Source organism: Glycine max, chromosome 19 (genome assembly GCF_000004515.6).
Source record: "Glycine max cultivar Williams 82 chromosome 19, Glycine_max_v4.0, whole genome shotgun sequence".
Taxonomy (NCBI): domain Eukaryota; kingdom Viridiplantae; phylum Streptophyta; class Magnoliopsida; order Fabales; family Fabaceae; genus Glycine; species Glycine max.
In genome coordinates this window covers 3399169-3415800 of record NC_038255.2, presented here as the reverse complement: position 1 = coordinate 3415800, position 16632 = coordinate 3399169, and the positions used below count along the sequence as shown (strand labels likewise).

The 16632-nt window shown below is 31.8% G+C and overlaps 2 protein-coding genes across 3 annotated transcripts; both read right to left on the bottom strand.

Annotated features, from left to right (window-relative positions):
- Nucleotides 1-4510: 4510 nt before the first annotated feature.
- LOC100818397 (uncharacterized) lies at nt 4511-8930 on the bottom strand. The gene is made up of 6 exons (XM_003554681.5): nt 8453-8930; nt 7710-7859; nt 7079-7337; nt 6031-6249; nt 5791-5933; nt 4511-4981 (listed from the first exon to the last, which is right to left on the bottom strand). The coding sequence occupies exons 1-6, from the start codon at nt 8729-8731 to the stop codon at nt 4682-4684; spliced, it is 1350 nt and encodes a 449-aa protein (XP_003554729.1). The 5' UTR covers nt 8732-8930; the 3' UTR covers nt 4511-4681.
- Nucleotides 8931-11893: 2963 nt separating this feature from the next.
- On the bottom strand, nt 11894-15304 carry LOC100815196 (uncharacterized). Of its 2 annotated transcripts, none has more exons than XM_006603830.4 (2): nt 15158-15304; nt 11894-13137 (listed from the first exon to the last, which is right to left on the bottom strand). In XM_006603830.4, exon 2 carries the CDS (start codon nt 13054-13056, stop codon nt 12262-12264), a length of 795 nt encoding a protein of 264 aa, XP_006603893.1. In that variant the 5' UTR covers nt 13057-13137; nt 15158-15304; the 3' UTR covers nt 11894-12261. The 2 variants fall into 2 exon arrangements, with proteins under 2 accessions (XP_006603893.1, XP_003554723.1); XM_003554675.4 differs by having other exon boundaries at nt 11894-13057.
- Nucleotides 15305-16632: the final 1328 nt, after the last annotated feature.

Genomic DNA, 16632 nt, shown 5'->3' with positions numbered 1-16632 from the left:
CACTCATTTTGTTATATATAAATTAAAGAAAGTCTTAAGTAGCATTTGAATAAACAACTTAATTCTCATTTTAATAAAAAAAATTACAGATAAATTATCCATGAGTTTGACATTGAGATAAGTTGAAAAGAACAACCCGACTTAATCATTAATTAGAAATTAAAAGTTACTTTTATAAATGCAAATAAATTTCGTAAATGTTTTTTCAAACCCCGGATCAACCTTAACAAAAATAAATAAAGTATAATTGAACAAAGGCACATATCAAATATGGAGTCGGACTAATTTAATTAGTGATGTCACTTCGAAAATTAGTGATCACTTTGAGTTTTACATATGCGATTGTACTAAATTATTATAATTTTTTTATAATAATTTTCTGACTCAATCAAAATTATTTGTCAATATAAACAAACATGATGATTAAAAAAAAATTAACTAAAAAAATACTGCCACAATTCGTACTAATATATATAAAGTTAAAATATATTTTTTATCCTTATGAATGTGAAAATATTTAAAATTTATTATTGTAAAATTTTTAATATATATATATATATATTTTTATAAAATTAAAATACATTATTTTTATTTTGCTTGAAGCAAGGTTTAAACATTTGAACTTACATGCATGATTTTTTTTTCATAGTCATGTTTACAATCAATCACATTTTAAATCAATGATATGAATAACTAATGTAAGTCATCATCATATATTCTAATTTATCTAAACCTATTTCCAAAAAAAATGATACTTTTAAATTGTAAAGTTAAAAAACATACTAAAAATTTTAAATAAATAAATTTTGAAAATTTCTTAAGGAAAAAATCATATTTTATAGTCTATACAAAATTTCATACGTGGGATCAATTTCGATTTCCAAAAGCTTATAAACAAAAGGTCATTGGCAAACTAGGGTAATGGTCTTCATGGCAATCATTAGGATGATGCATAATAGTAAAGTGACCCTTTATCCTGGGGTAAAGTTTTGGTGTCTGCTCCACTTCCATGATAGCATGCAGCCAATGTGGAAATGACTCAAAGGTTCCATGAAACCATTTTTTGTGGCAAACTTTTCCCTGCATTTTGCACCAACCAAGGGGTCCCAATAAAGGCCTCATGTGAAGCATATATATATATATATATATATATATATATTTTATCATAAGCTTGGGCTACCATGTGGGGTTCCCAAAGATCTTGAGTGGTTTAAGGGAGAAGAAAACTAAATAAAAATATGAAAAAAAAGCTGTGTCCTTTAAATTATTTTCTGGGAAGGAGGTAGGGAAAGAATTCGTATTGCATCAATGTAGGGAAGCATGCATGCCTTTAAGCATTAACAAAGTTGTGGTTGCAGAGAGGCACGGAAAAGATAAATAAGAAAAAAAAAAAGAGGCAAAAAACTAAAATCTCATAGGATTCCTCTCAAAATCCGCGTGCCTATATATAAAATGAAAGTGATCAGAATGTAAGTTGGTGGCAAAGCTTAGTCAAGGTGACCCTCCAACTAGGAAAATTAAGTTTGTCATAACAAGAAATGTATATCTTCTAGTTTCTTTTTCTGTATTAATTGCAAAATTAAAGTTAGGTTGAATGTGAAAAATGTGTTGAATTTGTTAGCAAAATCACAAATTCACAAACTCGATTGGTCATGAATGTAAATAGCATGAGACCGTGCGATTTCACATTATTACATAAAATCTCTAAAAAAAAGTTAAAAATAATTTCTCAAAACTATTCCTATATGTAACTAATAATATGTTTAAAACACGGTGAATCACGTTGAAAAATTGTGATAGTCTCAAAGCTACTCTTTGACATGGTGAAAAAATTAAATCGTGATGAGATATCATGATTTTAAGATTGTTTCAAACATATATTAATAGTGTGTTTGATTTAGTATTATATCGTGTTGAACATTCAAGATGATCTTAAAGTTACTATATATACAACGGATAAGACGTGTTTTGATGAAAGTGTTATTACACATATCATATATGCATGTTAAAAATCATGTTAAAAGATAAATTGAGACCAAATTCATTAAAAAAAAAAAACACCTATATTTTAGATGTTTACTAATTAATTTTAAAATTGATTTTCTAAATTAATTGACGTGAGACTTTAACTTTTTGACAAATAATACAACAGGATCAATGTATGTTTGGTTTTAAGACTTAGGCAACGAGACCTACATCAACAAAGAAACTACTATTTTGTAACTTCTGCATTATTTCTCTTATTTTGACGTGATTTAAGCAATGGGACGTGTATTATAAGATGTGCAACCAAACACATGCCTATTTTATTGTTAGAGAGGAATGTAGAATCATTCATTTTTTTTCCTGTAAGCAGAAAGCAGAACAAAGAAATAAGAGCAATAATATATATCTTCTGCTCCCACTATTTTATTTCTCTTAAATTTCTTACTTAGATTCTATGACAACAAGATTTGGGCCATAGCCATCTAACTAAATCTCATCTAATGTTATCTATAGTTGGGGCATGCTACTTAAAAGTTAAGTCACGCCAAAAGGCATTGCATTTTCTGAATAAAGTCTTATTTGCCATTTTTATATTTCTATATATTATTGAGACATAGCCATTGGAAAATCTTTTGCAAAATAATCCAATATCTTGAGTTGCCTATTTTTTCACCAATCCGGAACTGAAAGGATCCTCCCATTACCAATTTATCATCAACATTTTGAGCATCCTGATAAATAGCCACTATATATGTGGCCAACAACATTACCCTAATTCCGCCACATTTATGTTTGATGTTCCCTTTTCAACATTTATATATTCAACATCCTAATAAAAGCATATCCAGGAATAGAAATCTGAAACAAACTTTCCACCAAACCATTATAGCAAAGTAGCAAAGAGGAGAGGTTGAAGAAGTGAAGTGACTGGTTAAAAAAAAAAGGTTGAAGAAGTGAAAAAATACAAACTTCTACCATCAATTTGACATGGCTATAGGGATTGTCATAATGTTATCATGCATATGGCTGATTTAATAACAAGGATTGAACCCATTTTTGCTAATAATCTTCCACTTGAATTTTACGTTTCTTTTTACTTGAGCTAAGCATATATAAATGCGCCCGGTACCTTATTAAACACCATATACCTAAATTGGATGTCTCTTGTTGGAAGAAGATTATAAAAATAACATAGTGTTAGAACAAATGAGGTAGTATTCAAATACTAATATTATGCATTGTACTGGTAGGATAGTGAAAAGAAGGAGGGGAAATAGTTGAGAATTAATTAATAATAGTTTGAAAATAGGTAAATGTAGCTTAAAGAATTATTAAGCTTTTGATTAGTAAAGTAAAGGAATATCACACATTTTTGCATATTTAAAATGAAAAGTGAGATTAATATTTGAGAATTAATGGATGGGAATATGAGAAATGAGAGAAACTAAAAGTTAATAGTTACTTAAGTTAAATAGCTATTTAGTTATCTTCATTTTTATATTTTTAATATTTATAATATAACAAATTATATCAATATGACATTATGTCAAGGGGTCTAACTCCGTTAAATAAGATAAATTATTGAAAACCTTCTTATACTGCCTTTAATTTTTACTGATAAAGAAATAAAAATCAATATGACATTTTGAGCCTTCAAAATTTAAGGATCCCAGCCCATTGTAGCAGCAAAAACATCATGTGTTGTAAAAAGCAAAGGAAGAAGAAACTATATAGTGCTTCCAGATCCTGCTAGATTGGACATCATGCCAATCATTTTTTTTTTCATTATACAATTATATACATCAGTGTTATTAATATAAGCCAAATAATTAACTTTAGTTTATAAATGATATGGTATTTCATAGTATAAACAATGGTATTTAAATAAAATATTTTTAATTCATCTCATGAATCATTGTAAAGTTTGACCATGCGAATAGTCTTGTTTTTTCTGATACTAATACGATATCAAGTGATTCGCAATTTCCTGCCGTAATCACACAATTTAAAACTATGACTGACTGAGTTCACATCTTCTTAGTACTTATTTGCTATCACAGCTACTAATCAATTGTTTATTACAGTAGCTTAGTGCTGTATATAAATAAGAATAAGAATTTAATTAGAATAAACTAATGGTGTTAGGATGGAGTCCTGGCCCAAAAGAAATAATATCAAGTGACTTAAAAATTTATAATATGAACTTAAAAATTAAGATGTCATTTATCTTTTAATGTTATTTTATATTAATTACTTAACCTAAGATGATGCCACGTGAATGATTGTTATTCCTTAAGCTAAGATGATGACATCGATAAAAAATGAATCATCTCAATAGCATTTTTATCCTTTAGCATCTTCTCTATTCTTAGTCTAAATTTACAATAGTTGTAGCTTTAGCTTTATATCAAATGGTGTCAAGGTATTTTACATTATTATCCAAACATCCATTATCATTTATTTACACTATAAAATGCACCAAACTTGTATTCATGTATACCCCCTCACTTATGCCTCAAAGATCTTTCCATGTAAAACATTTCCTTGTTTCCTCAACATGTATATGTAGTCCAATGTCAAACAACATTTACATTTTCCTTAAGAATCGAGCTCCTAATGTAACAAAATTATACTTATTTTACATTTGAAAAGTTAACAAGTATTGGCAAGGCCAAGTTGTGATGCACCTCTCATCTCACCTTTTCCTGCCTGAAACAGTTTTTTTCACAGCACCAACAGACACCAAAAACTGGTCAAGGGATGATAGGGTCCTCATGTCATCCGGAGGAAAATAGCTGGCTGCCTTTCCCATGATTGATGAGAAGAGAAGGGAAAGTGAAGGCCATGCAGCATTACTTTCCCCCAAAAACTCATCCAAAAATGCAAATGCAGCCCTGAAATCAGACCTACTTGCACTTATTGGAGCAGCAAAGTGAGCAGGGATTATTCTCTTGAACCTCCAATCTCGCGAAATGCTATCAACCCACTCTCTAACCTGAATCATAATAATGCAATTTTCATCTATCTTTATCCCCTTAATCATCTTATATATGACTTTTAAAGTAATTATTACAAAAATTAACAAACTTATCACACATAACAATTTGTGATATCATGACATGCTACAAAGCACAGACTCTGGATACAATGAAGAAATGGACACTCCAACACGACTGATATCTAAAATATAAGTATCATAATAAAAGATCTAAATTGATGGTATATTCACCGACCGTCGAAAGTGTTTTCTAAGACTACAAGCTTCACTAAAATGGTGAGGAATTATTTTAATATTTTATATTATATTTTAAGCAAAGTTTTTTAAAAGCTAAAAATGAATATTTTTTTAATAATATTAGTGTGTCCATCCATATAGAAGTGTTGACTCAAGTGTGTGAACTGTGTAGAGGTGTCAACTTAAGTGTCCAAGGCAACTAATAAATTGTTTTAATTTGACTCTTAACAAGAAGAAGTGTATGACAGGTGTCCGAAACATGTCGGACATTGTGACACTTAAAACAAGAGAGGAATTTGTTCTTCATAGATTACGTGTTTTCATTAATAATTACAAAAGTATCATCTTGTTTTCACATGTTTTACATTTTCAAAATTTTGCAATTTGAACATTTTAAATTGAAGGATATATCATACTTTGGAACATCCAGGTGCATTACATTGAAGGGCATGTGTCTTGCATAAATTTAACCTCATCCAGGTCAGAATAAAGTAAAAGAAACTATTATAAGGTTGAACAGTTAGTTGTTAATTAATAGCTCTTAGTGTCTCAAAAAGAGAGAGTATTACCTTCTCAGGAACTTTACTGAAGACCAGAGTCTTCACAATAGGTGAAACAATCAACTTTTGTGACATCTGTTCAAAGCTTGCATTAGGTTCTAAAAGGTTCGATGGACCAAGAAACAAGATCTGTAGAACCATTCTTTCCCATCCTGTGGAATACTATCATCAGGTTCAATTTGACATTGATGTCAAAAAGAAGTAATGTGATTTGTGCAAGTCGAAATAAATAAAAATAAAAGAGTCAACCTTTTTGTCGGTTCCTTTTGTCGTCAACTACTGGCTCGTCAGGTACCTCCTTTCCTTTACTAAGAAGTTTAACAGCCAAGCCATTTTTTGCTGATGCTAATAAGGATTCTTTGCTTATACACTCAGGTGGCTGTCTTGGGACAAAAATAACAGCATCTGTCACCAATAGTGTTTTTGAAGGTTTGTGGTAGAAAGCTACCTCCACATAAGGTCCAATTCCTGAAACAACCCACAAGCAAATGCGATTTTTCATCATGGATTTACAAAGATTGAAAGACATTTAGGGCCTATTTGGGTAAGCTTCTTTAGAAACACTTCTAAGAGAAGAAAATAAGAAGAAATAAGTGAGATGAGCTTCTCCATAAGCTAGAATGAGCTTTCCATTTGCTAACCATTAGCTATTTTGTAGAAACTCTCTCATATAAGATGAGAGGTCATCTACAAATTAGCTAATGGAAAGCTCATTTTAACTTATGAACAAGTTCATTTCATTTTTTTCTTATTCTCTTCTCTTAGAAGTGCTTCTAGAGAAGCTTACGCAAACAGGCCCAAGAGCTTCTACAAAGCTTAATAGTACTTATTATACAAGTACTTGAGCAAATATTTGGTTTAGCTTATGAAAATGACTCATGTTATAACCTTCTCCCATCTTACATTCAGTTAAGGTGGTTTGGACGCATAAAAAAATTCATTCGAAGCACCAATAAGAAGGATAAATCACTACATTATTAGTCTTGTTAAAAAAGGGCAGAAGGAGACCAAGAATAACATTGGGGAAAATTGTTAAGAGGGATCTCATGGTAAATAATATCTCTGAAAATTTGGTTTTTTGAATGAGTCAAATTCCATCGTGTGGTCCATGTAGGCAATCTCACCTAGTGAGATAAGGCTTTTTGTTGGTGTTGCTATAGCTTGTTTTGATAGACTTCATGGTAAAGTTTATTGAAGTAAGCTTATGCAATAAGCTCTTATCAGATAAGTGTGTAATTAAGTTCTTTACCCAAACACACCCCAAGTTTGGAATTATTTAACAAGAAGTGAAAATTACCAACTTCTGGTGAGCTTAGAATCTTTTGCTCTATTTCACCAGCCCAAGGAGCAGATAAATCTTCATCTTCCAAGGTTTTAGCACGAAAAATGCCGAAGAATTCTAATGGTAAGTTCAATGGCCAACTCCATTGCCTTGGTGCCACCCATACCTGAGCACGGGGAAATTTTCTAGAAAATGGACCAACAAATACTTTGTGCTCATAAGCAAAAGTAGGGAGAACAATATATTCAACTGGAGCCCCCAATTCTTTAATAAGCTGCACGAAACAAAAAAAAAGGGAAAAAAAGGAAAAAAGAGAGAGATGTTAATTAAGAAAGCATAATGAAAGTATCTTTCTTGATCAATAGAAAGTGCCTAGCAGCACTACGAAAGAATCAAAGTTTGCAAAGTGTGGCCACCCCTTGAACCAAATCAATTCAATTATAAGTCAAATAAACAATAATCCAAATTCCAAAAGGATGTGGAATTTATATACACAATTTCTATTCATTACCAGAACTGATCAAACAAAAAAATGAGGCTTAGTACAAGTTTGCTCATTTCAAAACATTTGCATTGTTATACTTCCATTAAGGTTCATTACAAGTTTGCATGCTCAAAGTGAGAGAATAGGCTGTCAAAATGGAACCTGAATACACTCATCAGTTGGAGCAATGGGTGCATGGATCCATAAGCCCCCAGATTTGAGTTTGATAACTGTCATTCTAATGTTTGTGGAAACACTGCTGAAGCCTAATGCCTGCTCTTGTTCGAATAGCCATATACAATCCTTCACAGCCTACAGCATGACCAAGAGAATATGAGCTCTTAGGGTCTCCAAAACAGAATTTCCAGAGAAAAATTATAGAAAAATGTTCCCAAGAAATAACAGACAGGATTTCTATGTACTAGGAAATACCTACATGCCATTAACCATTACATGCAAAGCCAAAACAAAACTTATTTCACCAAGTGGCTAAAAGCATTTGACTTGAATCCAATAAAAGTAGAGGTTAGCACATCAAGTAACAGGAATTTCTTCATTGCTCATTCAATCAAAATTCTAAAAACATAATCCATCTTATACAGCATGGTATTATGTTCCTAGAGAATTTAGAAGAAAAAAAAAGAATAAATACATGTAGACATTGTAAAGGTTTTTAACACTGTCATCCAATACCAAACCAACAGGAGACGTGGGACTTCCTAACCGTTTAAAGTGTAAAAACTTTTACGTGCATGCGCCGATTAAACTCAAAAAGAAAAAGTTGGAGCAAATAAAAAAACAAGTCATAGATAGGTAACTCAATGAACAGAAAACCTCAACCAAATCAATTCAGTGATCATAATAGTAATCCAAACCAAACATAAGACAAAGCAAGATGGCATTACCTCAGTCCTAATAGTGCGCCTATTGAGAAAAGGACCAAGTGGGAAAGGAAAACCAGTGATGTTGAAGTAAAACCTGCCACTAGCATTGCTATTTGTAACACTTGAGGTGGATGAAGCAACAACCAAATTGGTCAATTCTCTTCTTTGTTGCCTTCGTTTCAGATTGAAGCAAAGACCCTTCAAAGACCCCCCAACAAAACTTGAACTTGAGTCACCAAAACAGATGGGGTTCTGCAAAAGTGTGGACTTTGGAGAAGAAACAGCAATGGGTGCCACCATCTTTTTGATGAAACAAACCTTACTTTGTCACCACCATAAAGCAATGGTTTTCTTTTTTTCTTTTTGTTGTTCTTTCATAAAGCAATGGTTTTGTAAGTGTAACAAGTGCAGCCGGTGCGGGTTCCAAACGAGAAGCATTCTTGGATATGCTTTGGACACGTGGACTTTTGTTGGTGGATTGTGCTTCATAGATGTTTATGAGCCTCAGATTATTAATTGTGGATGCGGTGAAGTAATAGTATAATGTTTGAAGTGTACAAGAAGAAATAACTAAGTTAGGATTATGACAAAATTTAGTGACAGTTTTGTTTTTGGTGCTATGCTTTTTTCTCTAATTAAAATTAGAGTTTGAGCTTAATAATTCATTTGCATGATAGGTTAATGTATGTTATCCAAAACAATCTCCAATTTTGATTAAAAATTATGAGTTTTATTTCCCTGTGATTATTATTAATCAATTAAAATTATAATAAGTATAGTAATTTATATATGAATTAATAGAATTATAATGTAACTTTTTTATTAACAATCAATTAAAAATCATAATATAATTAAAGAATAGTGTAAAAACAACTAATAACTTATATCTAATTTTTGTCCAATAAGATTAAGATTATATGCCATTATGCCGTGAAGAAGAGAACTTTCTTGTCCTTGTTCTAGAACGATGAAGACACCTTTCAAATTTAGCGCAGAATTTCTATTCCATATTCTCCCGTGGTTGATAATAAAGTGGAAAATTCTAAAGTATTCCTCTTGGAAGTTTTAAGACAATTTTGTATAATTAAAAATAAAAATAAAATGCATTTTTCTCAAAGAGATTGCCTTAAAATCTGTTTTTACTAATGGATGGGACAATTTTCTGTTTACAGGGATAGCTTTAATATTATTGCCTCTAAAATATACCCAAAGAACCAACTTCATAAAATATAGATAAAAGCATTTGTTCGACATGACTGTTGTAATTATTTTTAGGTTTACATATGTTTAAGTTCGTTGACAAATGATGAAATTTTATTTTAAATTTTTAATAATTTTTTTATTTTAAGTTCTTAATATATTAAAAATTTTATTTAATCTTTGATGTTTGTTAAATAATAACCTGATACCATTATAATTGTTAATAATGTTAAAAAAAATCAATTTATAAGGTGACACATCGTCATTTAAATATGAGAGAGACTAAAAAAAGTTTTAATATATATTGGAGAGTCTAAAAAATAAAACAAAAATATTTAGGAATCCACAATAAAATTTGATCATTTATCATAAATATTAAACATATTTAAGTTTTATTTTTTATTTATTTATTGGTGAGCTATAAAACTAAAGAACTGCTATAATTGATATTTTAAATAATACTCAATCTAATATTCAAATAATATAAATAAATTTCATTAAAAATGTACTATCAAATTAATTTATATTAATTTTTTTCTTGTTTCAACCTTTTGGTTCATTAGAGAAAAAAGGTTCTATCTAATTTAGAGGTCGATTGAAAGATAAATAAAATCTGATTAAAGACTATTTTTCCACCAAGGGTCAAATTAGTACCTTAACGGTCCAATCTTTGCTTCCACTTGTGCCAAATAACTTGATTGAGGCTATATTAGTTTGAAAAACAAGTTGTGAAAGAATATATTTTGCAGGCAGCTTCTACTATACAATTTGGCAACCTCTCTTTGCTTAAGCAAGTGTAATTAAACTCGATTCGGTTCGACCAATTCAACCCATTGAATCGAGAACTAGACCCTTTGAGTGTTAGATCATTTCTGATTTTAAGTCGTTCACCAAACCGAGAGTCTAACCGGAATAAATAGATATTGTTGGGTCAGATCGACCACACCTCACACGCTGAAGACCTCTTTCCACAATGTTTTTCTCTCTCTGTTTGTGCATGATTACTTTCACGCTTCCTAAAATCTTTTACCTATTGTTGTAAGCCTACATCTCTTTCATTTCTCTCTGCTGGTCAATTCACATTTTAGTTCCAATTTTGTTACACAACTTATTTAAAAAGCAAACTTTTTTTTTTGTAAATTTTAAAAGGCAGACAATTAATAATGACATAAAATGATCCAAAATTAACACAAGTTACTTTCTAACAGGCATCCTCCAATCCTCCAATATGTTAAGTAATTAATTACCACTAAGTTAACTTTTACATTTGTTATGAATAATACAAAATAAATATATTTATATAAATATAAATATTTAAATAGATTATGAATTATTTAATTATTTTAATATAGACTAAATCATGCGAATTAATTAATGACTCATTAGGTCGACCCTTGACTCAATACCCTGATTGAGTTGATGACCGATCACGAGTGACTCCAATAAGAGTAATAAGAGTCTATAGTATCTCACAACCACCCATGTTCTTTTCGATCTTGGCTATGTAGAGTCTTTTCATTAGTAGTGAACCCTAATAATAATGTTATAATATAAAGTAGACATTCATTCCATCATGTTGTCACTTCAGTTTTCGGGTGTGCATTAAACCATTCTAATTTCTAAGCTAAAGAAATGTGACATTTAACATATCTGACTCACAATGATGCAGAAATGATCATTTACACGGATTAAGGACCACAAATAAAATCCTTGTAACATCATGAGTTCCGCAGATCAAGAAAATATCAGAGGAGTGCTCATGTTCCGGTTAAGTTATTGTCATTCATACAAGTGCCACTATACCTACAACTAGATGTTGCATGAGCAGTTCATTTCAGACGCAAACAACAAACAAAAATGGAATAAACTGAGTTTCATGTATTAAAAAACCTTTGCCAAACACAAAGGTTTGACGCACTGATGTAAGATTTTGTTGCGTTCATATGACTAGAAACGATCTATTTAGCAAGATAACTCATGTTCAATTGTCACTTTTGCAAAATTCTCTTGTGTTAGTGACAACTGCGCACCACAAGCAGAATTAGTCTATAACCGAGTAGGCTAGGAGACACCCATAATCTTTAACTGAGGACAAAAAAAACCATTGCCAAACCCATTTTTGTTTGCACAATGTGAGACATGCATTTCTTAAACAGGGTGCCAGACCTTCTATACAGCCAACCATGCCATGAAACATACATTTCTTTAAGAGAGGCCGGAAAATCACTAATTTCAACGTTAAGTAGATAGTATTTCCACACATAGCCAAACAAACAACTCAAATATTATATACAATTTACAAACATAACAGTATAATCTGTATTGAAAGTAAAACTTGGCATTAACCAAACAAATTCTTGCCACCGGGAAATGGCACAAGCATTTATCATTACCCTATCCCACCACCCTGGTTGACATCAACCCTAATGCCAAAAACTGACATTACATCCACCAACTAGCCAAGTTCGACCTGAGCTACAATCAAGACTCAAGTATACAGAGATTGAGAGCGACCCTATATGGGAAGATAAATAACAGCTTGTAAAGGAGAAGTTGGCTAATTACAAAGTAGAAGATATAAGCTGTTGTCTTAATGTTTGCAAAGTTGGAGCCTGTACTAGTTCACAATCTTAAGTGATAATTTCCCTGACAAGCCAATCCAAACTAGGATATGAGAAGTACAAAATGAGAAATGACGGGAGGGCAAACAGAATTGTAACAAGTACATACAGAGCCAAAATGGCTGCACTTGCTGGTATTGCATATAAGACAATTAACAAGAATATAATGACCAATGGGAACTTAGCCGTCAACTGTACAAAGAAGATCAGTGATTTCCAAAGATAAACATGAAATCTTTCCGTATTGAGGTGATTACCAGTATTACCATGATATAGGTTGGAACTCAATGTCTCTGGGTGGCAAACTTGACCCCTCCGAAGGTTTCCATGGCTTACTTGGCTTCCCGTGGTTAAATTGTCTTTAATTGAGTGTTGTTGATTATCGCTACAGAAAGGTGAATGTGATTTCCCTCTATCACCATTCATGCTCTCAACCATCCAAAGAAGAAAGTAGTTTTTGCGAGGGAATTTAAGATTTCCCCGGTAAACTAAACGGAAAGACATAAGGTTGCACCATGGGCAGGAGATAAAAAGGGGAAGTTGAACAGGCAGTGTTGGAAATTTCACAACAGCCCACTGCAGTCCGAGGATACAATTTTTACAAAGGGTGTGGCCACACCATAAAACATAGGGCACATTTTCAACAATATTGAAAGATTCCCAGCATATTGGGCATTCCAGCCCTTCCTCTCTGCCTATAACAGAAGTCTCATCATCAGAACATTCTGAAGCAGAGTGAGTAGGCTTTGAATCATTTTTTAGTCCCACAGTTCCAGCAATGCAATTCGATGCAAAGTTCCACATTCTGAATTACAATATTTAACCAATCAGAACGCATCATTCAGACGTCAAGTTATTATTAAAGACCGACCCAAAGAATAAAATCTGAAACATGCCAGTAGGACAGAGTCACAGATGAGTAAAAGGAATAAAATAAACCAAAAAATATTAAAAAAACAAGTTGCCATAGTAACATCTTGACTCAAAAATATAAATGTTGTATTAACAGAATTTAAATTCATTCAAAGTAAAGCAATAGCCATGATCACATATACCCATCATGGAAGGTCTTGATCATATGCAATCAAGTTAATCTACTGTATGCATTTGACACACTTTCTATAACCATAATGTACCAGGAAATAAGATGAACCTCAATAATATATATATATATATATACACACACACACACACACACATATTGATACCAAATAAGTTTTTCTTTTCTTTTCTATTCTAATTCTCTTGAGAGCAAGCAGTCAAGTTCAGCCATAATGATACAACCTCATACTACATGCATTTGGTATACTTTCTAAAGCAAATCAATCACAATATAAACTAATAAGTATATTTCACATTACTCTCTGTCAGCTGTGGAAATGCAACTTTTTCCTCTTTTTCCTTTGGAAATGAAGTGAAGGACCAGCCAACCAGCAAGCATGTTACAGTGCCACACACTCACAGATAGAGAGGTGCTTTCTTTAATCATGCTCATGAAAGAAATAATAAATATTATAATCCATGCATGCTATTCCCTAAATATGAAGCTTAGATTGTTTGCAGTTATTTGTATGTTGGATGGGGGGTGAATGGGAAACAACAACCTATGTATTTGAAACTAACAGCAATGTGCCTAAAAATTCCACCAGGAACAAAATCAAGCTTCTCAGTATTTAATCAAAAGCAGCCTATAAACAAACCACTCCCCCAACCCTACACAAATAACAAACAAGGAACCAGAGGAACTTACATCCAAGTCAGAATGCCTTTTATGCATGCTTTATTCTGTTTTTATTGTTTATATATGACTCTCTTTCTGAGGTCTGTAGAAGAGAAGACATTAACAAAAAAAATCTCATAGAAAGTGTATCATTTAATAAGTTTTGTTTTGAAGAAGTTACCTCCAGTCATAAGAAGAATTTTCCAAACATTGTTTCGTAAAGAATGCTAGACATCAAGAATACTAATGCAAGCACGTGTGGATGTACACCATTCCAATCTAGAGGTATGATCATGAAGCATGCATGAAACAGTACTATACTTAACAGTATATAACTAAAGATAGCTCAATCCAGTTAACAATCAGTAATCAAATACGAACAGCATGTTTAATTAGCTGTCCACTTTTATATGCACTGACTCAACTGCAAAGCATAACCCAACTAGAGAGCTATACCAACATTTAGCATCAAAAGTCACCAAACTTTCCGCAATGGCTAGCTCAGGAAACAAGCGGCATGTAGAAACCAATCAAATCAAACTACCAAAGCACCCCACACTACATAAATGCACACGAGCCAAAAAGTTAAGTCCAAGTTTCCAACCCAATTAAGTTACCCAATGACTTTGCCGAGTTAAAAAGAAAAATTACCAATAACTTGATGGCAGATATGAAACTTACTAGGGCAAACTCCTGTGTTTCAATATTATGAAGTTCAGATAAAGAAACACACATTTCTTTCATAATACAAAAAGTGAATCTAATAACCAATAATTTTGATTCTTTTATGCTAAAAATTATGTCTTTCTTTCTTCATATGACCATATCACCTTAATCAAGATCAGGAGACGATTCACACGGCAGAATTTTGTGGAACAAAAAAATCACAGATGCGATATTTTTTTCTTTTGCATAGTTCATATCAAAGTTCACCTCATTTCATAGCATCCAAAATGAAAAAATTGCTTCTTAAAACAAACCAAAACACGCACCAAAGACAACATCAAATCCAAATAGTAACTAAAAACGAGTGAATTTCTAATCAGTCAATTAACCGAAAAGCAATAGCAAATTGTAATCCAAAATTATTTGTAAAGAAAAACCTAATCCAAACTAAGCATTTGATTAACGCGGGAAAATAAGAATAAGCAGAAATCAAATTGGATTAGGAAAAGAAGATGATACCGATTACGCGCAAAAATAGAGAATCTGGGAAGCAGAAAGTAGAGAAGAGTGACAGTGGCAGCACCGTGAGAGAGAAACGGTGGTTCCGTTCAATTTGACTGAAACCAACTCACAAGGAAAACGACGTCGTGTTTATTCACCTGGCCCACCCCATGCCAAGGCCATGATGATAAAAATATTTGGTTAAATTATTAGATGGATGCTACACTTTTATTAAATTTTTAATTGAGTTTTTGAAGTTTAAAAATTCTAAGAAAATAGTGTATAATTTATTTATTTTAAATTAGATTACCATCATTTAAGCTTTGTTAAATCATGTTATTAAGATATTTGTAAGTTAGCATTACCAATCAAGTGATCATTGTAATCTTCTTTTTCACAATAATATAGTACATGTTCTCATATTTGTAATATATGTGTATTTTTATGTTGGGTACTTAAATGTTTATACACGAATTTGTTACTACACTTTAATTAATGATAAATAAATGATAAATAAAAACAATAGTAATTAAATTAAAATCTAATTTGAAATATTTTATAAAATATCAGAAAAAATTAAAATCTTATTCAATGAATTTTTTTACAAAACATAACAATGAAAAATGTCCTATAAGAATTTTTTTTAATAAACAAATGTGATCTATCTCTAAGCAAATAAAGATCATGTATATCTTTATAAGCAATGTAATATTTCTTAACTAAAGAACATGATCTATCTCTTAGCAAATAACGAGCATCGTCTTACCTAAAGGATTAGTACAATGATGTAAGGTCTCATGCATTCACACATGGGAAACAATCTATTTAGCAGAAAAGTCATGCTCGATAATCAATTTCTTTTGTGTGCAAAATCCCCTTGGTCAACGATAGTCATGCATCGCAAGTGAAATTAATTTATGACCGAGTGGATTAGGGAATACTCGTGGTTTGACTCAAGACAAAACAAAATGGACATCTTTATTTATGTTTGGTGGATTAACTAGCATGATCTATCCCTTATTATTATTATTGATAATTGTTATGGATATGTATACTTTGGGATTAAATTATATAGGAATTGTTAATTTTTCTCTCATATTTATTCCTTTTTATGTGAATAATTGGAATTTTAACACCATTTAAGAATTTTTGTACAGAAAGTATTCAAGTTTATGAATTTACAAGTGTTTGGTGAATAATTGTCGCAGAAAAACAAAGTAAAGCTCGAGAAAGCAAATTGAAGATTTGAAGCTACTCGCTCAGCGCGTCTCAGGCTCTTAGCGCGATGTAGTCACTTAGCGAGCAGAACACGCTTAGCGCTAGGAAGTATGGAGAAGTTTGATACGTGAAGGCACGCTTAGCCCAAGTCACGCGTTGAGCACGAGGTTACCGCCATACTCGCTAAGCATAGCAATCGCGCTTAGCGTAGAGGTTGCGTGAAATCCAAGTTGGACTGCACCTATAAAAAGAGGAAAATGAAGAGGAGAAGGAGA